The sequence below is a fragment of the Gobius niger genome (assembly GCF_951799975.1).
Source record: "Gobius niger genome assembly, chromosome: 9".
NCBI lineage: Eukaryota > Metazoa > Chordata > Actinopteri > Gobiiformes > Gobiidae > Gobius > Gobius niger.
This window is the reverse complement of record NC_136860.1, coordinates 37904805-37932269: the sequence shown is the minus strand read 5'-3', so window position 1 is coordinate 37932269 and position 27465 is coordinate 37904805. Positions and strand designations below refer to the sequence as shown.

Sequence of the window (27465 nt, the reverse complement as noted above, 5' to 3'; positions counted from 1 at the left end):
CTGACAGTGGAGGGTCTGACTCTGAGATCATTACAGCCTCATCCTGACAGTGGAGGGTCTGACTCTGAGATCATTACAGGTGAGTCTCATCCTGACAGTGGAGGGCCTGACTCTGAGATCATTACAGCCTCATCCTGACAGTGGAGGGCCTGACTCTGAGATCATTACAGGTGAGCCTCATCCTGACAGTGGAGGGCCTGACTCTGAGATCATTACGGGTGAGCCTCATCCTGACAGTGGAGGGCCTGACTCTGAGATCATTGCGGGTGATCCTCATCCTGACAGTGGAGGGCCTGACTCTGAGATCATTACGGGTGAGCCTCATCCTGACAGTGGAGGGCCTGACTCTGAGATCATTACGGGTGAGCCTCATCCTGACAGTGGAGGGCCTGACTCTGAGATCATTACAGCCTCATCCTGACAGTGGAGGGCCTGACTCTGAGATCATTACAGCCTCATCCTGACAGTGGAGGGCCTGACTCTGAGATCATTACGGGTGAGCCTCATCCTGACAGTGGAGGGTCTGACTCTGAGATCATTACAGCCTCATCCTGACAGTGGAGGGCCTGACTCTGAGATCATTACAGTCTCATCCTGACAGTGGAGGGTCTGACTCTGAGATCATTACAGGTGAGTCTCATCCTGACAGTGGAGGGTCTGACTCTGAGATCATTACAGCCTCATCCTGACAGTGGAGGGTCTGACTCTGAGATCATTACAGGTGAGCCTCATCCTGACAGTGGAGGGCCTGACTCTGAGATCATTACAGGTGCGTCTCATCCTGACAGAGGAGGGTCTGACTCTGAGATCATTACAGCCTCATCCTGACAGTGGAGGGTCTGACTCTGAGATCATTACAGGTGAGCCTCATCCTGACAGTGGAGGGCCTGACTCTGAGATCATTACAGGTGCGTCTCATCCTGACAGAGGAGGGTCTGACTCTGAGATCATTACAGCCTCATCCTGACAGTGGAGGGTCTGACTCTGAGATCATTACAGGTGAGCCTCATCCTGACAGTGGAGGGTCTGACTCTGAGATCATTACAGCCTCATCCTGACAGTGGAGGGCCTGACTCTGAGATCATTACGGGTGAGCCTCATCCTGACAGTGGAGGGCCTGACTCTGAGATCATTACGGGTGAGCCTCATCCTGACAGTGGAGGGCCTGACTCTGAGATCATTACAGATGAGCCTCATCCTGACAGTGGAGGGCCTGACTCTGAGATCATTACAGCCTCATCCTGACAGTGGAGGGCCTGACTCTGAGATCATTACGGGTGAGCCTCATCCTGACAGTGGAGGGTCTGACTCTGAGATCATTACAGCCTCATCCTGACAGTGGAGGGCCTGACTCTGAGATCATTACAGTCTCATCCTGACAGTGGAGGGTCTGACTCTGAGATCATTACAGGTGAGTCTCATCCTGACAGTGGAGGGTCTGACTCTGAGATCATTACAGCCTCATCCTGACAGTGGAGGGTCTGACTCTGAGATCATTACAGGTGAGCCTCATCCTGACAGTGGAGGGCCTGACTCTGAGATCATTACAGGTGCGTCTCATCCTGACAGAGGAGGGTCTGACTCTGAGATCATTACAGCCTCATCCTGACAGTGGAGGGTCTGACTCTGAGATCATTACAGGTGAGCCTCATCCTGACAGTGGAGGGCCTGACTCTGAGATCATTACAGGTGCGTCTCATCCTGACAGAGGAGGGTCTGACTCTGAGATCATTACAGCCTCATCCTGACAGTGGAGGGTCTGACTCTGAGATCATTACAGGTGAGCCTCATCCTGACAGTGGAGGGTCTGACTCTGAGATCATTACAGCCTCATCCTGACAGTGGAGGGCCTGACTCTGAGATCATTACAGGTGCGTCTCATCCTGACAGTGGAGGGCCTGACTCTGAGATCATTACAGCCTCATCCTGACAGTGGAGGGCCTGACTCTGAGATCATTACAGGTGAGTCTCATCCTGACAGTGGAGGGCCTGACTCTGAGATCATTACAGGTGCGTCTCATCCTGACAGTGGAGGGCCTGACTCTGAGATCATTACAGGTGAGTCTCATCCTGACAGTGGAGGGCCTGACTCTGAGATCATTACAGGTGAGTCTCATCCTGACAGTGGAGGGCCTGACTCTGAGATCATTACAGCCTCATCCTGACAGTGGAGGGTCTGACTCTGAGATCATTACAGCCTCATCCTGACAGTGGAGGGCCTGACTCTGAGATCATTACAGCCTCATCCTGACAGTGGAGGGTCTGACTCTGAGATCATTACAGCCTCATCCTGACAGTGGAGGGTCTGACTCTGAGATCATTACAGGTGAGTCTCATCCTGACAGTGGAGGGTCTGACTCTGAGATCATTACAGCCTCATCCTGACAGTGGAGGGTCTGACTCTGAGATCATTACAGGTGAGTCTCATCCTGACAGTGGAGGGTCTGACTCTGAGATCATTACAGCCTCATCCTGACAGTGGAGGGTCTGACTCTGAGATCATTACAGGTGAGTCTCATCCTGACAGTGGAGGGTCTGACTCTGAGATCATTACAGGTGAGTCTCATCCTGACAGTGGAGGGTCTGACTCTGAGATCATTACAGGTGAGTCTCATCCTGACAGTGGAGGGTCTGACTCTGAGATCATTACAGGTGAGCCTCATCCTGACAGTGGAGGGCCTGACTCTGAGATCATTACGGGTGCGCCTCATCTCCACTTGAAAGGACGCTTGTTTCCTGAACCTGTGTTACACGCGCTGATGTACAAACACGACGGGAGGTTCATCATGAAAAGCGTTCGCGGCGGAGAGCGTTACGGGGAGGATGAATTATGCATGCGGGCGTTCAAAGGAACTTTCAAACCCAAACATGAAGCTGGAAATGTGCGCTCGCGTTTCCACTGTGGACGGAGCCGCGTTATGTGTTTTGCGAGTTTGAATAATTCAGCACGTGTTGAAAAGCGAGCGTGAGGATGATGCAAGGAGCCGACTCTGAGCGGATTCAAATGAGGGGAAGGTTTCATGGAGAGGCTTCATTATCAGAGTTTTATGATGTGAATTTAATTTACAAATATTATTTCTTTGCCTTTACTGGAGGATCGTGGGGAGGAATTAAGCATTAACATCTCAACTCCTGCCTGAACCCAGAGCATTTTCTCCAGCTCAGCTTTACCCAAATCCTGTAGGCCAGTGTAATGCCTCATTTGAAAGCTAAGATCTACAAAACTCATCTAAATGGATCTTTTTCCTCACGTCATCAGATTTTTTTCTATCTTTTTTTCTGGGGGGGGTTTCAACTCATTTTTGTAACTTTTTTGTCATTTGTTTGTCATTTTTTGTCATTTTTTGAGGCTCCGAGTGTTTCTGTTTTGCTCTTTAGACGAGTTAACACAACTTTGTAGCTGGTCTTACAGTAAAATCACCAGGTCCTCTTGGTGCCGCATGTGCCGTCCTGTGCTTCCTGTTTGTTTGGGCCGAGTGTTTCCCTGGGGTTGACCTGACAGGCACTGCAGCGACAGATTCTCCTCGATTAAAACGCACCACGCGATGATCGTGATCGACGTTTATTAAAATCACGATTCGATTGAAATTCGATAATCGCCCAAAACTAGAGGACGTCACAGAAACGTCTCAGGTCGAGGACAACAGAGAGTGTTAGCATCGCCACAGCTGCGCCACAGCTGCGCCACAGCTGCGCCACAGCTGCGCCACAGCTGCGCCACAGCTGCGCCACAGCTGCGCCACAGCTGCGCCACAGCTGCGCCACAGCTGCGCCACAGCTGCTTCAGACCAGGAGACTTCTCTGAGACCACGCGGACACTGCACTGAAACCTGGAGAGACGACCTGGAGACTGGCCTTAGAGCCAGGAGACGTCTCTGAGACATCTCTGAGACGTCTCCCTGACCAGCGGTGACTCGAGTCTCTAGTTTCTAGGTTTCGGCACGTCCCACAAGTTAAGCACTTTCAAGGCATCGAAGTGCCTCGGATTTTTTCCTCTTTTTGGGATTTCCCTGCCCTTTTTCATTTTTATTCTTCCCAGTGAAGTGATTACTTTGTTCCTCTTTAAATAGGGTTAGGGTTATTAGAACGGCGAGACCGGCGCTGTATGTGTGCGATTAATCAGAGCTGTGGAGACGTTGCTGCCAGTCAGCAGATCCAACTCTCTCCGGTGAGAAGCCTCTTTATTCTTCTTTATACTTGATTCTTCATGTTCAGATTTCATGTTTTGCTAAACCAGTCCTTGTAGTCACACTTTGGAAATGCCTAGTTTTATTCAATTATGATTATGATCATCTAACTATTCTTCTTTTGTTTATTTGTACAATCCCGTGGATCAGATCAAAGCTGTAGCTGCATCTTCTCTTTTGGCTGAATAACATCTTGTTTTCTGCCCGTTTCTCTCTCTCTCCTCTTTATTTCCAGATTGACAGTTTGAGTTTGTTCCATCTGCCTCGTCCTTCTGTCCACACTGTCTCCAGCTCTGTTTTCTCTGTTTTCTCTGTTTTCTCTGAACAGCAGCCGTTCTTAAGGAGAGAAGCAGAAACATTCATTATCCGGGCCCGTCGCTCAAACAGAAGCAGAGCCGTGTGCTCAGATTTGGAGAGAGTTCTTTTTGATTCTCATTAAGTACAGTTCACAGTGACAACGTGATAATTACCAAAAACTATCTTTGTTCCTGTTTTTACACTTTAATTAAAGGGACGTTAAGAGTCCTCAGAACATCCTGTCACATCTGGTTACAGGGCTGTTTCAGGACGTGACCTGTGACGTCCTCATGTAGAGCTGCAAAGACAGGCAGGGCAGACCTTTATTTACCATCAGTTCAGGAGACATGAACTCTCAACACTTTGTGGTGGTTGTTCGCTGAAGTCTGACTTTGCTTCCACTTGATCATCGGAGGTCAGAATTTCTGAGCTTCGACCTGGAAGTTTCGACTGGAACGCTGTACCAACACTGTAGTTCCAACTCAGGATCCCCGAAGCCGAGAACAAGCATTTAAAGATGGTTTCAATAAAATGGCATGAAACAAGTCACCTACAGCACTTCACACAGAGAATCTTTAGAGAATCTATAAACAACCTTAGAGGAACTGATCTGCTACACAAACCTCTGGCGCTCAGTAATACTAAGAGGTGTTTATCAGTTAAAGGCGTTGATCTATGGAACGGTTTATCTATTCAACTTAAGGCTCCAAAACTATTAAAGCATTTAAGAAAATGTTAAACATGATAGAGAAGTATTAACACTTGAATGAAGAGCATTAGAAAAGAAGTCGATCGAGGAAACAAAGCATCATTTCTGATCGTTGAAGTTTAAGTTTTGTGCTGAAGTGTTTCCATCGTTGGTGTTAAAGAAAGTGTATAATGTGTCTCTTTGGACACAGAGTCACAGTTTGTAAAAGGGGTTTAGGCAGAATAAGTCTCAGCTTCAGCCTAAACCCCTCTCGGTCAGGCATCATTTAGATTAAATTCTTAATGTATGTGTTTTCTTATTGTATAATGTCTAAGATCTTTGGAAAACATGTGACATGTGATTTAAATGTTCATAATGACCGAAGAACTAACTAACTAACACAGTGTCTCAGAGAGTTCCTCACTCCACACACGGTGGGTGAGCTACAGATACAACACGGTTCCAAAGTCTGAGTCCCCCGGGCCGGTTCTAGAGCTTCTCTAATCAGCATTCTGTGCATAACTTCAAATCATAACAAAGCTCAAAGCTCAAACCGCCCAAGAAGTGACTTCCTGTTTCGATCCAGCACGCCAAAATAAAAGCACCGTGTCATTCATTAGTTCAACTTTCTTTCTGCCAAACTATTAACAGACAAAACACTTAAAACGTGTGTATTTCATTATATTCCTGTAAAGTACCTGCAGAACTGATCAATGAGACGAGCTGTGCTTTTATTTTGGCGAGCTGGATCGAAACAGGAAGTCGCTTCTTGGGCGGCGTTGTTATGATCTGAAGTTATGCACAGAGTCAACAGATCCCAGACTTTTGAGCATTAGGGACACTGACACATCCTCCCTATTGTACATGTTTTAGTGGTGGGTACCCAGAGGAAAGCTGGGTACATGGACATTACCCCGAAACAATAAACTCTTTAAATGTCAGTGTGAGACAAGCTTTAACGTCTCCATCAGTTTTTAAGGAGAGACACTACAGGCAAAACTCAATGTTTTCAGTTTTCAGGTTTTGGGCCAAATCTGTCACATATAAACTTTCACCCGGAAACAGAAAACATGCCTAATCTTCACAATAACATGTTTAAATATTGCGCTGATTCAAAGTTCCCCCATAGGCTTATATGGGAGAACACAATTTCAAGGCCTTTTTCTCCAAACACATGTTTCTGTCATTGTGGCGACACTATGTCCACGTCAGTCGGACCTAAAGACTTCACATTTTCCAGCCTCGGACTGAACAAGATTTGGAAGGTTTTTTCAGAAGGATTTTTTATTATTTAATCCCTTAAGCCCCATTTATTGAGTTTTGAATGTCACAAAATAAGGCAAAAATTATTTTTTTACAAAATTTTCCACTAAAAAACAGTTTAGAGAAGAAATCCTAAATCCCCTCTGAGAAAGTCTTGGTAAATCATTCATCAATAAAATGAAACCATAAGTTTGAATGTAGCTCTGTCCATTATTCAGATTTCGTCGCCGAAAAGATGTGAAATTTGGGGCATTTTTAGGCATAAAACACCTTGTTCTGATATGAAAAGATAGAATAACAGAAAACTTGCCATGTATTTTTTTCTCACATTTATGCCAGTGATCGACAGCAACAGTTTCAAATTGATATCTGTAAATATACATTTTTTCCCTGTTCACCTGCAGTGTCTCGCCTTAAAAGGAAAATATAAAACTGTTGCTGAAATATCACAGTATTTACGACAATTATAACAAAGACATTAAACTGCCTGATAACATCTTTCCATCTCGTTATTATTAAACTGACTCTGGTCAAAGTGACCGTCTGTGTCAGAGAAATTAAAGTGTTTACCTCCGTGCTGTGGAATCATTAACCTCAAACAGGCGGCGCCTCGACTCCAATTAAGAAACTGAACAACGTGAGGCGTCGGGTCAGAATCGATTCTCCACCGGAACACGAGCTTCATTTAGGAAACTTTGGGGTAATCTGACCCTCATTCTGACCCTCATTTGGGCCTGATTAAGACACGGGAGCTGATTTTGTAATTGTAATAAGTTTGCAAAAATTAAGACACTTTTTAATTTACAACATATAATCCAAATATGGTCATTTCCTTTGTGGCAGAAACGCGCCGCATAAACCCGGGTTACTAAACTTTAGGGCCGTTTACTCTCGTTTAGCTTTACAAACTTTACAGGCTTGGATTTAACAGTGGTTTGAAGTCTTTTTAATTTAAGCCTGATTCATTGATCTGTGAACACCTAATTAGACCTTTTGGTGACTATATTCAGGTGAACTCTTTAATTATGCAGGCATTAATAAGCATGAATGATGAATAGGCCATGAATAGTATGCATGTATAGATAATAAGCTGCTTATTATATTATTACTTATTCACACAGTCATAGCTCCACAGAGCACCTGAGGCAAATCACTGATAACACCAGACTCACCATATACATGTCTGTGTCCATAGAGTTTGGAATATAACTGACCTGCATCACATGAAGGATTTCCACATTTTGAGGGACTATTTTCTAGCAGATCACTCCGCCGCCGCGTAGCTTATACAACCACGAAGCTGATGCTGCTCAAACATAAGGTGTTTTAAATGACTCTATGGACACAGACATGTATATGGTGAGTCTGGTGTTATCAGTGATTTGCCTCAGGTGCTCTGTGAGGGGTTAAACAACAAAACTGTATTTGCTTCAGTGTTTGCAGTTTGTCCATGATGTCCTTCTGTGTTGTTTGTTTCCAAATGAGCCTCTTCAAAGTTTAGGATTTGAGAAAAGGCCTTTGGGAGCTTCTTGGAAAGAGCTGGAGACGAACGAACGGCTCCCGAGCGGGAGATAAACAGATGAAAACTGCGACAAGGGCGTTTTTGGACAACGATAAGTTAGATTTTTTATCAGCCTTCGACAAGTTACTGATCTGATCCAGCTAAAGCCTCGCGAGCGTCCCCATTTCACGGCCGTTCTCTGGGATGGGGGAGTTTAGCCGCGGGCCTCTCTCTCTCCCCCTCTCTCTCCCCCTCTCTCCCCTCTCTCTCTCTCTCTCTCTCTCTCCCTCTCTCCCCTCTCTCTCTCGTATCTGTGGCTGGATCTCGTCGCTAAAAGGACATTGGATTCCGACAGTGAGTCACAGCCACAGACAGAAAATGTCCCTCGTTTTTGTTTTTTTTGCAGCGCGGTCGAGTCGTGACGCGGTGACGCAACGAAGCCTTCCCCTCTCAGAACTTCAGGTCAGCGAGTGAGAGAGAGAGTGAGGAGCTTTCAGAGATGTGTTTTTATTAGAACAGCTCTTCACAAAGCTGCTTAGGTAAGATATGAGTGTTTTCCTCTTCAACTCTAATCAAGAAGGCCACGTCCTCCTCGTCTCTGCATCTCCTGTCATTTCCCGCAGAAGCTTCAGCCTTTAAAGGAACAGGCCACCGTTTTTACATACTGAGATATGCTCTTACCTCACTTTAGCCAAAGGGGGACTATATTGTGAGGCGTAATGATACAGGAGCACAGCGTCCGCGCAGTAACTCCTAAAGACTTCCCCCGCTCACTTCCGTCAGTAGAAGCTGCGTGACTTGTACAGAGCCTTTTACAACAAGCAGAAAATATATTTGGGGAAAGTGCTGCACATTCCTACCTCATGGTGGAGCTCCTGAGTCCTGTGTCGTCGTCCGGGGTGAGTTGGAAATCTGTGAAACATTACTACACTATATATTTTCTGCTTGTTGTAAAAGGCTCTGTACAAGTCACGCAGCTTCTATTGACGGAAGTGAGCGGGGAAGTCTTTAGGAGTTACTGCTCCTGTATCATTACGCCTCACAATATAGTCCCCCTTTTTATCTGCTTATAAAATCCACATGCTACATTTCTGTGTAAATATACTTGGCATGAAAACACTTCACGTAACTTTATTTAAATAGGGAACACGTGGAAGAGCTTGGTAGCTTCTATCGTGAGCTTTTTTGGAGCTATGTGACATGTGGGAGAGGCTGCGTATGTGTGAGCGCACGGACAAAGACCAGACGGGGATATATTAACTCGACTAAGGTTAGGTAAGAACATATCTCAGTGTGTAAAAACGGTGGCCTGTTCCTTTAAGTCAAATTTAATGCTTTTTATTTCCATTTCAAAGCACAAACACAAACACGGGCACGTTGTATGTTTCCTCTTGTGGAGGGATGAGGAGAAACTAATCCAAACTCTTTCAAGGGAAGTCATTACAAAAGCGGGTTATTAAACTTTAGGGCCGTTTACTCTCGTTTACAAACTTTACAGGCTTGGGTTTAACAGTGGTTTGAAGTCTTTTTAATTTAAGCCTGATTCATTGATCTGTGAACACCAAATTAGACCTTTTGGTGACTATATTCAGGTGAACTCTTTAATTATGCAGGCATTAATAAGCATGAATGATGAATAGGCCATGAATAGCATGCGTGTATAGATAATAAGCTGCTTATTATATTATTACTTATTCACACAGTAATCGCTCCACAGAGCACCTGAGGCAAATCACTGATAACACCAGACTCACCATATACAGGGAGGGATGAGGAGAATCTAATCCAAACTCTTTCAAGGGAAGTCATTACAAAAGCAAAAGTCGACCAGAAGAAACGGAGCCTATACCTGCCTTTCAGTCATGTGACTTTTGTTGTTATGGCGGCCATCTTGAATACTGAAGTAGAATTATGCAGTACTACAACATGTAACAATATTTCTACTTAGGATATGAATGAAAGACGACTGATTCTGACTCGTAATCATTGTTCCAGAAGTAACAGTAAAAACACACGTTTATGTGAAGAAACGCAGGAGTCAGTGTTAGCATGCTACCGGTTAGCATGCTACCGGTTAGCATTTAGCTTCAACAGCTCAGCTCTGACCTCTCCCAGACAAAGCCCTGACCCACACTCCAAACATCTGGCCTTGGATACAACATGTGGGTCAGAGCTGTAACTGTAGCATTTCCTCAGTGTTCACATTGACAGTTGATTGAAGTACAATTGCTAACCGGTAGCATGCTAGCATCTTGAGCAGATCTTCAGTAATATCACGTTTTAGGTTTGTTTTGTCAGACACTAAGGTTAGAGATGTTAAAGATCTTTTACCTTTACATGTGGTGACAGATCTTTAACATCTCTAACCTTAGTGTCTGACAAAACGAACCTAAAACGTGACACTAGAAGTCGACACAGTGAACGTTACGAAGTTTAGATCTTTATAAATCGACCGAGCTGCTCCGTCTGCACCACTTTAGCTGCTTCATCACACACGTGCTCTCTCTGGTGTTTGATCACGGTCCTGCAATGTGGAGTTTGCAGTTCGCTCTTTAATAGCAGCAAGTTCACGAGTATAACATGTACAAAAATTATAATATGTATAATATGTATAACATGTATACATATTATACATATTAGAATGTATAATATATTATATATCGTTTAATGTTACAAAGGCACAGGTTTAATGTGCCTTTGTAACATTAAACGAGTGACTTTGGTGTTAACTATGTTTGATCCATCTGAGAGGAACTAGCATCGCCTTTGCTACTTGTTTATACGAGACATCGCTCACGAATCCAGACTGAGGCTGTATCTGTGCCTCATGGTTGTGCTTTGCTTCTGTTAATGTAAATTTTTTGAACATTTTATTATGAAATGTTCAAAATATTAACAATGCCTTGTAATTTTAGTCTGAGTTAGAACAGCCACTCTGAAGTGTAACAGGTCTCTTTAGCCAAGAAGGCAAATCAAAGTATGATTGTACGAAGTTTTTCTCTTTAGGACAAAGATCAGAATCGGGTTTGTGTTTGTGTTGTTTTATGTGTTTGTGTTGTTTATGTGTATGTGTTGTTTTCTTAGGTTCCTTGTACTATATACGTTGTAATATGTCACGTGTACTATTGTGACATGAACATTTTTTATTATATGATTCGGGGGGGCTTTTGCTTCGGCTTTGCTTCTGCTCAGACAAATAAATGAACTAAACTAAGAAATCCACTCAGTTTCCTGTTTCATCAGGACATTCGGCTGATCCGTCTCTTTCACCTCCAGGCTGAGGTTCCCCTGACCCTGGTCCAGTATTTTAAAAACCTCACAGCAGATCAGCCCCAGAGCTCCTCCACATCCTCACCTCTGTGCGGCGGGACCGTCTGATCACAGGTGGTACCGGCACCGCGGGGCCGGGGCTGGTCCACTGGTCGTGTTCGTGTCCAGAGGCGGCGTGGGCTTAATAATGCATGACTCTCACAGAGGCAACACGGAGCATTTAGGGAGAAAAGGTTTTTACGGAGCCCCATCAGGCAAAGAAGAGGGATTTAGGTAATGGGCCTTTGTGGAGCTGCGGGAAGTGTGAGTCCGAACTGTTCCTAATGGAATTTTACAAAAGCCTCTGAATAAATGCACGACTCGAAATGTGCCGCCCAGAGCAGGACTTTAGCTGCGAGTGTTTGTGCTGTAGAGAAATCAATGTGGCATCGATGCGGCTGAGGCGTCGATTTACCCAGGAGTTTGGAGCGATTAGGGACAATCCTCCTGCTCGCGCCTTTCAAACTTTCACTAACATTCTGCAAGTCATTCACAGAGAACCAGAACAAACGACTGCTGATTCTACATAATGTTTCCTGACTTCTGAAATACGTGAGCAATGATCCACAGACCTGCTCCCATCGCTCCACAATGAAGGAGAGTCCGGATCTGAAGAAAACCTCGTTCAAAGTGAGACGCCGTCAGGATCACTCTGTATTCGACCTTTAATGACTAAATCAAATGCTGTCCCAGTCAGAGCAAAACACCAGGAAATGTCCCTTTATTTAAATTGATTGAGGTGTTATTGAGCCTCACAATGTAGTTCCTTTTTATCTGCTTAGAAAATCGACAGGTTTAATGTTGTGTAATTATACGTGGATCGTGTAACTACTCGTGTACTACGTGTATGTTTGACACCCCTGCTCTAGAACAAGAACAAAGTATTTTTGTGTTTAAAAGATGTCAAACAAACACCAAGGCTTCAGTCTAAAAACAGATTAAAAAGCTTGAATAGTTTTAAGAAAGAGCCGGTGGTTCTTCCTGACAGCAGCGATGTCAGAGTCGAAGAGGAGTCTGGGATTATTTCAGTTTCTGTTCAAAGACGCGCGGCCGCGACACGACCGTCACCGCGACCCGACCCCCCCCCCTGACCCGACCGTCACCGTGACCCGACCCCCCCCTGACCCGACCGTCACCGCGACCCGACTGTCACCGTGACCCGACCCCCCCCCAACCCGACTGTCACCGTGACCCAACCCCCCCCTGACCCGACCCCCCCCTGACCCGACTGTCACCGTGACCCAACCCCCCCCTGACCCGACCCCCCCCTGACCCGACTGTCACTGTGACCCGACCCCCCCCCTGACCCGACCGTCACTGTGATGAATCGCTTTTATTTACGCCGACATTTTCCTCCAGAAACAAGAGTCTGCGGAAAAGGAAAAGCTAATCACAGAGAGAATAGAGGTCAGAAAGAGCCGGTCGTTACAGTAACACCAGCGCCGGGAAATGTCAGGTCTCCACCTTCTCACACACACACGCTACTACTACTACTACTACTACTACTACTACTACTACTACTGCTACTACTGCTACTACTACTACTACTACTACTACTGCTACTACTGCTACTACTACTACTACTACTACTGCTACTACTACTACTACTACTACTACTACTACTGCTACTGCTACTACGATTACTACTCCTCAAAGTATTCTCTTTAATAATAATGCGTGTTTTGTTTATAAAGCGTGGAACAGGAGGCACCACAGTGTTGTTTACAGGACACAGAGGGTCCAGAGCCTCCTGTGGTACATGTGATGCCCATCACAAAACTACTACGACTACAACAAATAGAAGAAGAAGAAGAAGAAGAAGAAGAAGAAGAAGAAGAAGAAGAAGAAGAAGAAGAAGAAGAAGAAGAAGAAGAAGAAGAAGAAGAAGAAGAAGAAGAAAAAAACGACTTCTTCCTGAAAGTCGTGCCCGGTCGATATATCGGCCGAGCTTTGAAATGAACCTCACACGACGTCCTCAGCCTCAGGGGAGAAAAGCCTAAACTTTGTGCACCTATTATACATCTTTTAGGTTGGAGACTTTTGTGAATAATTTCAAAATCATAAGAGACCGAGACTTCTAAGTGGAATCTACTGATTTTCTGTCTTTCAGCCGAGCTCCCTCTGAAGTATCTACTGAATATGAAGCGTTTCGAAGCTTCACACACGGGATCAGAGACCAGACATTTTAGAAAATATGACCAAAATATCGTTGGTGCAAATCGGCCTCTCAGATATAATATAGTTCTATATATTTCTATGATTGAAACCTTTACTATAATAACAAATGTTTTAACAAGAGGCTGATGAAGAAATGAAAAAAACAAATAAAAACACATTGAGTGAATAAATTATTATGAAACTAAACCCTCTAATACACCTTATGTGTGAATTTGGGGGGCGTGGTGTTAGTCTGAGGGGGCGTGGTGTTAGTCTGAGGGGGCGTGGTGTTAGTCTGAGGGGGCGTGGTTAAAATCGGTCCAAGGACGACTGAGAAACATCCTGTTAAAGTCTTCAATCTAAGAACCTCTAAGAACCAGGATGTTTAAACGCACACGATCGAGAACACGCGTGTTTCAAAACGTGTCAACAATGATGTCGTTGAAAATTGACTTGAAAAGGAAATATTTAGGAATTTGCCTCTTCATAAAAGAGAGAGGAGGAGAGAGGAGAGAGGAGTTAATCAGAAAGGAGAGTGTTGCCCTTATCTCCGAATCTAGAAAAGAAATCTGTGAAATGAAATCTCTGAATGAAACTGTTTTCACTCATGGAGAGCAGAGAGTCTCAGCTTTCAAATGAGCCATAGCCTGGGTTCATAACTATAACACAGAACACACTGTGGTGCCACAAATATCATGAAAAATGGTCTGGAATATTGGAACTCAATGTGTTCAATATCGGCCAATATCGGCCGTGCCAACCCCTTCATATCGGTATCGGACCCACAAATCCATATCTGTCGGGCCACACAAAAAAAACACAAAAACTAATTAAAAAAGTGAACAAAAAGAACGTGATAAAGGCTTTCAAATGAGCCGTTACACTGGCCTATAGGCTTCAAGCTCCAGGCAAGAAGCTATAGATTTGGGTAATGTCGAACTAACTTCCTCCTCCCTCCCTCCCTCCCTCCCTCTCAGGAGCACGGGCGCAGCGCGGGTTTGTGGGTAATGTAGTTGTGGCTGAGGTGTGCGTCTCCGCCCCGGGGCAGCCTGGGTAAAGTGCTCCTCCTGTCGGCTCCGGTTAGCGTTAGCGTTAGCGTTAGCGCTGAACTGCAAACACAGCGTTTACGAGAGAAGCTCCGGAAAACACAGTCGTGAAGGAGAACGAGCTCCAGATCGAGGCCTTTAGTTCCCTCACGACTGTCGACTGGACCGGGGAGCTGGAGCTGAGGACGTTCTCCTCCGTGAGAGTAAATACTACTACTAACACTACTACTACTACTACTACTACTACTACTACTACTACTAACACTACTACTACTACTACTACTCCTACTACGCTGACAGAAAACACAAAGAGAGAGGCAAATCACTGATAACACCAGACTAACCATATACATGTCTGTGTCCATAGAGTCATGTTTGGAATATAACTGACCTGCATCACATGAACGATCACATTCTGAGGGACTATTTTCTAGCAGATCACTCCGCCGCTGTGTAGCTTATACAACCACGAAGCTGATCAAACATAAGTTATTTTAAATACAAAATACTTAAAATGACTCTATGGACACAGACATGTATATGGTTAGTCTGGTGTTATCAGTGATTTGCCTCAGGTGCTCTGTGGAGCGGCTCACACTGTTTTTAATGCAGGCTAGCTGATACCATAGACATGCACTAGCCTAGCACCACGAAACTCTTCAAATATAAGAACTGCATGAATTACAAAAAAAATATCTCCATAAATCAGAAACACTCTGGATAACGAGGAAATGAGGCCCTGTGTCAAACATCCTGAAACATCCCTTTAAGGCGGCTGCTCGATCTCCTCCTGCGAAGTTCCTGAAAAGGCCAAAAAGGCGGGATTCTTTAGTGCTGATGTACAAAACACCCGACTCTGTGTGGCGGCGCGGTGGCGCAGCGGTTAGTGCTCACGCCTCACAGCGAGAAGGTCCGGGTTCGATTCCCACCTGGACGGGGCCTTTCTGTGTGGACTTTGCAGGTTCTCCCCGTGTCTGCATGGCACTGCGTACCACTAAAACATGTACAATAGATTCACCTCTGGGGCCAGGACTCCCCTGAAAAAGAGATTCTTAATCAGTGGGACTGTCCTGGTTAAATAAAGGTCAATAAAAAAATAAAAAGTGTGGTCACATGGGTCAAAGCAATTTTCAGAAAGAGAAAAACTCTTTGGAGCTTTTCAGCCGTGTTAGGGAGGACAAAGTGCTCGTGAGAACTCTGTTCACTAGGGCTGAAACGACTAATCGATTATTGAAAGAGTCGACAACTACTTTAGTGATCGATTAATCGTTTTCTGGTTCTCACAGACTAAAATGGAGCAAAAATGACATGAAAAATGTAGTATTTTTGATGAAAACCTACTTTGATTTTATATTTAGGGTCTATAGTGTTTTGTAAATTTCATTAATAGAGCCTTAAACAAATATTTCCCTTTAGTTTCCTCCATCAACACATCCTTACAGCGCCACTTAGGCTATAATGTGATCAAAAAATTGAATTCACACCATTCACAGCCAAGTGATTAATCGATTAATCGTAAAAATAATCCATAGATTAATCAATAACAAAATAATCTTTAGTTGCAGCCCTACTGTTCACCAAGTGTGTTTACCACCAGGGGGTGGTATTACAGCAGTGTGAGCTCCGCCATGAGGACCAAAGAGAAGGGCTCTCCTCGCCCATTCATGTAAACTCACCACCATTGTAGCTCCATCTGTGGTCCCGCCCTCTCGACACACGCTAGCCTATTGTACATGTTTTTAGTGGTAGGGAAGAACACGGCCCCGCAACACAATCCAAAGAACTAAAATCCAGCTTCATTATTCAGACTCTGACGCAGGAAAAAAACAAAGCTTTAAGTCATTATTGCTCCGAGCTGAGTCTGTGTGTTTCAGTCTAACGTTATTTCACTTCAGGGTTTCCGGTAGCCGGCTGTAGTCTGCTTTTGGCCGGTTTGAAAAGCAAATGGCGGCCGGTTTGAAAAGCAAATGGCGGCCAAATTGGCCGATGGACATATAGATGGAATATAGAAAAATATATTAAACATGTCACCTAAGTCAGTGACTAACATAACAAAGTGTTTTCGAGACAGGCCTAAATATTAAAAAAGGTTCAATATTTCTATCAAAAAAGTTTAGATTTACGCCTTTAGCTAGTTTTACAAAGCGCAGTGGAAGCGCCATCATCGCTGTCTGGAAACGTAACGCTCTTTTTTCGTGCTTCGTCACATTTTCCAAGAAAACGGCGCAGAAAAAGCCGCTCTAAAGCGCAGCAGAGCTGGGTCCGTTTTGAATCGCTCGAGACTGACTGTTGTGACTTTAATGCAGTTGGTTTGTCTCTCCACAATATTTCAGTGCTGAGGGACTTAATCACTATTTTACACCTGAAGCCACGTAAAAGCGTGGAAGGGCATCTGCAGCCCAGCCCTCGCTGAGCAGCTGGTCAGACCTGGATAAGGACGGCGTGAGGGTCGTAGATATCGGCTACTTTCTGTCTGAGTTAAGTGCATATGAGTGGTGTATATCAGCGTGACACCTGCTGCTCCACCGTCTCCACGAGCACAACTTCATGTTTGGATTTTAGCTGTTGATACATTTTTCTCACGTCAGTCTTTAATTAGAAATAGCCGTGTTTTGGAATCAACTAAAGCACTCGTGTAGCTCTGTCTAAATGTAGATTGTTATGGATAATAAGCCACATTCATAATGTAGATATTTTTTAATGGCCGGTAATTCTTGCGAATGGCCGACATTTTACGACCCAGTCGGCCAAAGTGGCCGACAAAAAAAAAGTCTAGCGGAACCTCTGGTTCACTTCCTGTTATTGTGTTTCTGAGCTGCAGCTTCACTCACACAGAAGCAGCTGATGAGTAACACTAACCCTGTAGTTCAGCCTCTACAAACTGCTCTGAGACGCCTGGGATTCTTGCATTGGTGTTTTAATGTTCAGTATTCACGTTTAAACAGTTTAAACCTGTGGTGTTTGTGGCAGAGGAGCAGCTGCTGCACATCTGGCCTGGTGTGACGAGCGCAGAGACACGGAGCCGATCAGAGAAACCATCAGGAACATGATTATCCTCGAACAGGACGTGTGCGCTCGCCTCATCTCCGGAGATGTTTCCAATAAAGACGAGCGACAATCTGAATCTGCACCGTCTTTTACGGTGACTTATTTCTCACCAGTTCCTTTTAGCAGATGATGTGTCCAGATGTTTATGATGTAACTATATGATGTTGCTGATCATATAAATATAAAGCATTGTTGATTCTGCTTCTGCCTCTGAGATGGAACAGATCAAATGGAAAAGCTAAAGGCCTGGTTCCAACCCTGGATTTTCCAACCCTGAGCCCCCACATGGTCGTGCAGCGTGTAGCCCCCCCGTCTGACTTTATTAAGTATTTACATGTTCCTCCATGTCCTCATGTGTAGACTGAGCTCAGACCTGTTCACCACATCTGCCTCTACAATAATAACAATAACAATAAACAAGCGGGTATTCTGCTTTTGTCAGTCCCACAGCACCAGTCTATATCTCACTACAATGATGACAAACCTTCTGCTGGTCTGTAAATGCAGTAAATTAGAATAACTGCCTTGTATAAAATGTCTCTCTCAAAATGGCTGTAGTGAATGTCTTGAAATAGGCCTCTGTCTCTTTAAGAACCTCTGAGCCTTTAGACACGCCCCCTCCACACGCTGTCTGTGGCATCAGTGGGGAGGGGGTTCTGCTGAGGAGCAGTGGTTGGTTACTCGGCTGGTGACCAAAGCTCGGAGGCGTCTCCAGGAGGTGGGGGCGTTCCTAGGAGGACTCAGGCAAACCTATCCCTAAAATGGCCGCCATCAGAGTTTTTACAGATGACTCAGAAATACGTGAATGTGCCAAGGCAACACTTCAGCCATGTTTTTAATGAGGGAGTGACAGAATAACATGATGGAAAGCTTGAAGAAGTCCATTTTGCAGAATACCCCCCCTTTAATATAGAATATAGATAATAATAAGCACCTTACGGAGCTTTGTTATACAGCTGTATTGTTATACTGTTTACATTTTATAGTGAGTTTTCAATAAAACTACTCAAATACTCGTATTTGGCTTTGACTTTCATTTCACATTCATCACTTTGCGGAAATAACATTGCGATATGTATCGTATATCGACATTCAACCTAAATATATCGGGATACGAGTTTTGGTCCGTATCGTCCAGCCCGAGGGGAGAACAGCCTTTGACATATTTCCAGCTCCTAAATTCAACTCCAAATATGATCAGATTCCATTCACAGCTCTGTCCCGCCCACAGCGCCCCAAAGCCCAGTGTGTCCCCCTTTCTCGTGATGGGTCACAAGTGAGGGCAAAAGTTTGGAAAATGAGAAGAAATTGGGGGGAAAAAAAAGAAAAAAGTAAAAGAAAATAGGGAGAAATGGGGCAAAAAAAAAATTGGAAAAAAAAATGAAGCGTCACTTCCTTAAATGGATCTAAAATATATATATTTTTCAGCACCTGCTTTCGATGCTTCATATTTCTGATGCTGGACTGGTCTTGTTTGTAGCAGCCGCATCACCACAGGAGCAGCATTAGCAGCCGTTAGTGATAGTTATCAGTTAATCGTCCCGCTGACTCCAGGTCTTTATCTCCCTCATTACATTACAGCCATGCGCTCATGAACACGCCACACACGTGACGATGAACACGCCACACACATGATGAGATAACACCAACCACTTGGGAGCACATGTTGATGAAAGTGCAGGTAAAGTATGTGAAATCAAAAGTATCAAACATAATTGTCATATTGTGTAAAATCAACGCTCTCATTCTCCCAGGCCTAACTGATGGTGTGGTTCTCTGGGGGAATAATTATAAAAGTACAATCCAACCCATTTTTATCCTACAAAAGCAGCGGTCAGAAGAGTCAGATATGCAGATTATTATGTCCTTTGTTCATTAAATTAAAAATACTAAAACTACACGACTTAGTTGATCTTGGCACAGCTGTTGTTCTGTATGAGGTGCATAACCATGAGCTTCCTGAATGTTTAAAGAAAGGTTTAAACCCAGAGAGACCGGCTATAATCTCAGAGGAACAAACACCAAAGCCAGATGTGTCTCAGTCACAGGAGGAAACGTCTGGAATATTCTGAATGACACCTTCAAAAACTCAACATCCTTAAACACTTTCAAAAAAATGTTCAAATCTGATGTAATTAGCAGGTATAAGGCACTAGCGCTAACTCACATATAAACTCTCCTGTGTTCACTATATTCTGTCTTTACATTATTGATTGATGTGTGACTTGTGTGAATTAATTTCTTAACTAATTGATACAGAAACATAATCATTTTGTCCTCGTGTTGCAGATGATCAAACTGCTGTAGACTCTGAGTTACTATGAAGGGTTTGTCTTTAGAAAAGTGTTTCACTTCAGCCAAAACCCTTTTCAGTCGTTGTTTCTGTGTTTTCATGTTCTGTAGTTAATCGTGTCTGTGTGAAGATACTGCCTGGAATAAACTGAACTAACTAGACAAAGATACAGAGCCATGGAGATGGTCCACACGTGATGATGACAGAGATACAGACCGATGGAGATGGTCCACACGGCCCTGAGCTCATGAACACATTACATGCGTGACGAGGAACATACCGATGGAGATGGTCCACACGTGATGACAGAGGTACAAACAGATGGAGATGGTCCACACGTGATGATGAACACGCCACACACGTGATGAGGTACAGACCCATGGAGATGGTCCACACGGCCCTGAGCTCATGAACACGCTACACGCGTGATGACAGAGATACAAACCGATGGAGATGGTCCACACGTGATGACAGAGGTACAAACCCATGGAGATGGTCCACACGGCCAGGATCTCATGAACACATTACATGCGTGACGAGGAACATACCGATGGAGATGGTCCACACGTGATGACAGAGGTACAAACTGATGGAGATGGTTCACACAGCCAGGATGAACACGTTACACACGTGATGAGGAACTTACCGATGGAGATGGTCCACACAGCCAGGATCTCCTGAACACGTTACACACGTGATGAGGAACTTACCGATGGAGATGGTCCACACAGCCAGGATCTTCACGCGGGCCTTGGTGTGGGAGTTGAAGCGGCTGTGGTGCAGGGGGCTCCTGATGATGAGGAACTTACCGATGGAGATGGTCCACACAGCCAGGATCTTCACGCAGGCCTTGGTGTGGGAGTTGAAGCGGCTGTGGTGCAGGGGGCTCCTGAGGAGGAACTTACCGATGGAGATGGTCCACACAGCCAGGATCTTCACGCGGGCCTTGGTGTGGGAGTTGAAGCGGCTGTGGTGCAGGGGGCTCCTGAGGAGGAACTTACCGATGGAGATGGTCCACACGGCCAGGATCTTCACGCGGGCCTTGGTGTGGGAGTTGAAGCGGCTGTGGTGCAGGGGCTCCTGATGAGGAGGAACTTACCGATGGAGATGGTCCACACGGCCAGGATCTTCACGCGGGCCTTGGTGTGGGAGTTGAAGCGGCTGTGGTGCAGGGGGCTCCTGATGAGGAGGAACTTACCGATGGAGATGGTCCACACAGCCAGGATCTTCACGCGGGCCTTGGTGTGGGAGTTGAAGCGGCTGTGGTGCAGGGGGCTCCTGAGGAGGAACTTACCGATGGAGATGGTCCACACGGCCAGGATCTTCACGCGGGCCTTGGTGTGGGAGTTGAAGCGGCTGTGGTGCAGGGGGCTCCTGATGATGAGGAACTTACCGATGGAGATGGTCCACACAGCCAGGATCTTCACGCGGGCCTTGGTGTGGGAGTTGAAGCGGCTGTGGTGCAGGGGGCTCCTGATGAGGAACTTACCGATGGAGATGGTCCACACGGCCAGGATCTTCACGCGGGCCTTGGTGTGGGAGTTGAAGCGGCTGTGGTGCAGGGGCTCCTGATGAGGAACTTACCGATGGAGATGGTCCACACGGCCAGGATCTTCACGCGGGCCTTGGTGTGGGAGTTGAAGCGGCTGTGGTGCAGGGGGCTCCTGATGAGGAGGAACTTACCGATGGAGATGGTCCACACGGCCAGGATCTTCACGCGGGCCTTGGTGTGGGAGTTGAAGCGGCTGTGGTGCAGGGGGCTCCTGATGGCGATGTATCGGTCCAGGGAGATGGCGCACAGGTGCATGATGGAGGCGGTGGAGAACAGCACGTCCAGGTAGATCCAGATGGGACAGAGCACGAGGGGGAAGGGCCAGCTGTAATCTGAGGAGACACAGGGAACGAGAGGCGTTAACCATTCACTCAGGCATCATGATGATGGGAGAGTGGGACCACTGCGCAGAGCCGTCTCCAGCACATCCCAAAGACTCTCAACATGGTTCAGATCTGAGCAACTCTTTCACAATGTGAGCCTCATAAAGCCTGACATTGTCATCCTGGAAGAAGAAATCCACTGATGGAATAACCTGGTCATTCAGGAAGTTCACAAAACCCAGAGCTGATTTACTAAGAGTAAATGGTTCTGTAACATCCATCAAACCCAGTGTTTATGGAGATGAAGTCACTAAACCTTTATGATACAAGTTCATAAAGTAATAGTAGTAGTAGTAGTAATTTATATTGAGGAAATAAAGAAATATTGTGAATGAACAAACAGAGAAAGTCATTCTGATTTAAAAGGAACAGACGTTGTTATAAACCAGGTTCATTTCCAAAGCAACAAACGTCACAGAGACACGAGTTAGTTTATGGGATAAACTTCAGAAAGAAGCAAAAGATTCAAGAACTGTCCTGGTGTTCAAGAAACATATTAAAGAAACACACAAACATATTAAAGAAACACATAAACATATAAACATATTAAAGACACCATCCATCCATTTTCTTCCGCTTTTCCGGGGCCGGGTCGCGGGGGCAGCTGTCTGATCCACACACACCTCCTCCAGCTGTTCTGACCCCGAGGCCACACCTCCTCCAGCTGTTCTGACCCCGAGGCCACACCTCCTCCAGCTGTTCTGACCCGAGGCCACACCTCCTCCAGCTGCTCTGACCCCGAGGCCACACCACAGAGACATAGTCCCTCCAGCGTGTCCTGGGTCCACGAGGCCTTGTCCCACTCGGACAGGCCTGGGTAACTGAGCTCCGAACCCGACTGATCTTCTATTCCTGCTCCTTTTCATTCAAACTGAGCTGACACGTCACTTTAACGTCTGAATGAAATAAAAGAAACCCCGAGGCCTCACGTCACAAAGATCGTTTCCTTTGTCCCTCAGACACAGTGAAAACGATGGAGCTGATGCTGACAGGTAAACACTGTGACACGTTACAAAGATCGTTTCCTTTGTCCCTCAGATACAGTGAAAACAATGGAAGCTGATGGCTGACAGGTAAACACTGTGACACATTACAAAGATCTTTGTCCTTTGTCCCTCAGATACAGTGAAAACAATGGAAGCTGATGGCTGACAGGTAAACACTGTGACACATTACAAAGATCTTTGTCCTTTGTCCCTCAGACACAGTGAAAACGATGGAGCTGAAGGCTGACAGGTAAACACTGTGACACATTACAAAGATCTTTGTCCTTTGTCCCTCAGATACAGTGAAAACAATGGAAGCTGATGCTGACAGGTAAACACTGTGACACACCGGCCTAATCACGGACGATAACCACAGATCGATCATCTGCTCGTCCAGGTGCCGGGTTCAGCGGGAGACGGGTCTGACGGAGCGTGGATAAAAGCTGAAGACTCTGCTGTGAACAGTCTCTCCTCGCTCTCTTCAGATTGATGGACAGTTTAATCCGGGTTTATTCGCTCGTGACTGGGGGGTCTCCATGGACACAGACACCGCTCGCCTCCCCCTGCTCCACATTCAGAGGAGTCTCTGAGCGGAGCCTGATCTTCAGTCAGCCCAGAAACACAGAGGAGGAAACCGGCCCTATCTATCTATCTATCTATCTATCTATCTATCTATCTATCTATCTATCTATCTATCTATCTATCTATCTATCTATCTATCTATCTATCTATGTATCTATGTATCTATCTATCTATCTATCTGTCTGTCTGTCTGTCTGTCTGTCTGTCTGTCTGTCTGTCTATCTGCCTCACCAAATAAACACCTGAACCAAGCACATTTTCTCCAGTTTGGCTTTACCTAAATCCAAAAGCTTCTTGGTAAAACGAGTAGAAAACCCATCCATCTTCTTTCTCTTGTCTGTTGCCGGGTCATGAGGACATTGCACCAGCCCCTGTGGCGCCTCCTGCAGGTGGGGGGTCCACAGAAGGTCTCAGGCCTGTTGGTCTCTCATAAGGAGCTTCTGACCCGTCACCACCTGCCCTGGGAGACCCTGCAGGGGCACGAAGCCCCCACAGCAGAGCTCCAGGATCCACCACAGAGCAACAGCAGAGCTCCAGGATCCACCACAGAGCAACAACAGAGCTCCAGGATCCACCACAGAGCAACAGCAGAGCTCCAGGATCCACCACAGAGCAACAACAGAGCTCCAGGATCCACCACAAGGCAACAACAGAGCTCCAGGATCCACCACAGAGCAACAGCAGAGCTCCAGGATCCACCACAAGGCAACAACAGAGCTCCAGGATCCACCACAGAGCAACAACAGAGCTCCAGGATCCACCACAGAGCAACAGCAGAGCTCCAGGATCCACCACAGAGCAACAACAGAGCTCCAGGATCCACCACAGAGCAACAGCAGAGCTCCAGGATCCACCACAGAGCAACAGCAGAGCTCCAGGATCCACCACAGAGCAACAGCAGAGCTCCAGGATCCACCACAGAGCAACAGCAGAGCTCCAGGATCCACCACAGAGCAACAACAGAGCTCCAGGATCCACCACAGAGCAACAGCAGAGCTCCAGGATCCACCACAGAGCAACAGCAGAGCTCCAGGATCCACCACAGAGCAACAGCAGAGCTCCAGGATCCACCACAAGGCAACAACAGAGCTCCAGGATCCACCACAGAGCAACAACAGAGCTCCAGGATCCACCACAGAGCAACAACAGAGCTCCAGGATCCACCACAGAGCAACAACAGAGCTCCAGGATCCACCACAGAGCAACAGCAGAGCTCCAGGATCCACCACAGAGCAACAACAGAGCTCCAGGATCCACCACAGAGCAACAGCAGAGCTCCAGGATCCACCACAGTGCAACAGCAGAGCTCCAGGATCCACCACAGAGCAACAGCAGAGCTCCAGGATCCACCACAGAGCAACAACAGAGCTCCAGGATCCACCACAGAGCAACAGCAGAGCTCCAGGATCCACCACAGAGCAACAACAGAGCTCCAGGATCCACCACAGAGCAACAACAGAGCTCCAGGATCCACCACAGAGCAACCACAGAGCTCCAGGATCCACCACAGAGCAACAACAGAGCTCCAGGATCCACCACAGAGCAACAACAGAGCTCCAGGATCCACCACAGAGCAACAGCAGAGCTCCAGGATCCACCACAGAGCAACAGCAGAGCTCCAGGATCCACCACAGAGCAACAACAGAGCTCCAGGATCCACCACAGAGCAACAGCAGAGCTCCAGGATCCACCACAGAGCAACAACAGAGCTCCAGGATCCACCACAGACCAACAACTGAGCTCCAGAATCCACCACAGTGCAACAACAGAGCTCCAGGATCCACCACAGAGCAACAACAGAGCTCCAGGATCCACCACAGAGCAACAACAGAGCTCCAGGATCCACCACAGAGCAACAACAGAGCTCCAGGATCCACCACAGAGCAACAACAGAGCTCCAGGATCCACCACAGAGCAACAACAGAGCTCCAGGATCCACCACAGAGCAACAACAGAGCTCCAGGATCCACCACAGAGCAACAACAGAGCTCCAGGATCCACCACAGAGCAACAACAGAGCTCCAGGATCCACCACAGAGCAACAGCAGAGCTCCAGGATCCACCACAGAGCAACAACAGAGCTCCAGGATCCACCACAGAGCAACAACAGAGCTCCAGGATCCACCACAGAGCAACAGCAGAGCTCCAGGATCCACCACAGAGCAACAACAGAGCTCCAGGATCCACCACAGAGCAACAGCAGAGCTCCAGGATCCACCACAGAGCAACAACAGAGCTCCAGGATCCACCACAGAGCAACAGCAGAGCTCCAGGATCCACCACAGAGCAACAGCAGAGCTCCAGGATCCACCACAGAGCAACAACAGAGCTCCAGGATCCACCACAGAGCAACAACAGAGCTCCAGGATCCACCACAGAGCAACAGCAGAGCACGGCTGGTCAAATCGATTCATACTTAAAAATAATAATAATAATAATGTTTTTTTTTATATGTATTATTTACTTTTTTATTTTAATACATTTCATTTTTTTAAGATTTTTTTTCCACAGTATAAATAATTTGGATGGATTTGTTGCACTGACTTTTCACTTAGAGAAAGGGTTTGCCTTTTTTTTAAATACACCAAATATATATATTCCAAATATATTTACAGTTCGCAGTTATTTTGTTTTAAATGGGGGGGAATCGAATTGTAAATTTAAAAATTGTTATGAAAAAGTGTTGAAAATGTGGCGGCAGTGTGAGGACAAAGATCCACTGAGATGAGGCGTTTCTCTGGCCTGTGTAAACTTTTAGATTTGGGTTAAGCTGAGCTGGAGAAAATGCACTCGGTTAAGGTGGAAGTTAAGAGGTTAGATGCCATTTGGTTTATGAACTCCGGACACATGAATCATTTCAACCATTTTGTATTTAAAATACCTTATATTTGAGCATCAGCTTCGTGGTTGTATAAGCTACGCGGCGGCGGAGTGATCTGCTAGAAAATAGTCCCTCAGAATGTGATCATTCATGTGATGCAGGTCAGTTATATTCCAGACATGACTCTATGGACACAGACATGTATATGGTTAGTCTGGTGTTATCAGTGATTTGCCTCAGGTGCTCTGTGGAGCGGGTCACACTGTTTTTAATGCAGGCTAGCTGATACCATAGACATGTGCTAGCCTTGCACTAGCCTAGCGCCACGAAACTCTTCAAACATAAGAACTGCATGAATTACAAAACAAATATCTCCATAAATCAGCAACACTCTGGATAACGAGGACATGAGGCCCTGTGTCAAACATCCTGAAACATCTCTTTAAGATTCAAACACGAGCTGAAGAGGAAAAGCCTGCTGTCATTTTTAGAGGAAAGTTCATTTTCATTTCATTTTGCCATAAAATCAATTCATTTGGAAGGAGTTCAACTCATTAATGATCTGTAAACAGCAGTGCTTCGAGGTGGGGGCCACTCAGAGAATAAACGACAGAGACACAGTTTCACAGGTCGATGCCCCCCCACAGATGTGGCTTTAAACGGACTGAGTACATTTCCTGTAGGTTTGACTCGCAGCGTTCACCGCACAGACGTCACCAGCCTCTGTCCCTGGAACTATTCCCAGAGCTCGTTTCCGCCTCGTCTGCACGGGGGGGGGCGCGGGGGGGGGGCACCTGCAGATTGATTTTCTCCTGATATTTTTGTGAATGGGCGAGCGCGTTTCCGCCATGGATCGCTGCCGATGACTCACTGGTCTCCAGGGCGACGGAGGCGGTTTCCAACGGCGACCGCGCGAACAACGGCGGCGGCACGGTCACATGGCTCTGGACCCCACGGGGGGGGGGTCACATGGCTCTGGACCTCACGGGGGGGGGGCGGGTCACATGGCTCTGGACCCCACGGGGGGGGGGTGGGTCACATGGCTCTGGACCCCACGGGGGGGGCGGGTCACATGGCTCTGGACCCCACGGGGGGGGCGGGTCACATGGCTCTGGACCTCACGGGGGGGGGGTCACATGGCTCTGGACCTCACGGGGGGGGGTGGGTCACATGGCTCTGGACCTCACGGCGGCGGCACGGTCACATGGCTCTGGACCCCACGGGGGGGGGGTGGGTCACATGGCTCTGGACCTCACGGGGGGGGGGGGGGTCACATGGCTCTGGACCCCACGGGGGGGGGGCGGGTCACATGGCTCTGGACCTCACGGGGGGGTGGGTCACATGGCTCTGGA

The 27465-nt window shown here is 46.5% G+C and overlaps 1 protein-coding gene across 1 annotated transcript in view; it reads right to left on the bottom strand.

Moving 5' to 3' along the window:
• LOC306968370 (5-hydroxytryptamine receptor 2A-like) overlaps positions 1 to 27465 on the bottom strand; it is a gene marked incomplete at its 5' end in the record, with an annotated part of 82250 nt that overhangs the window by 10399 nt on the left and 44386 nt on the right. Inside the window, 3 exons of the mRNA XM_079563714.1 lie at positions 20500 to 20869; positions 20923 to 21357; positions 21408 to 21673. Coding sequence (XP_079419840.1) covers positions 20500 to 20869; positions 20923 to 21357; positions 21408 to 21673 — 1071 coding nt within the window. The remainder of the gene's footprint in view (positions 1 to 20499; positions 20870 to 20922; positions 21358 to 21407; positions 21674 to 27465) is intronic.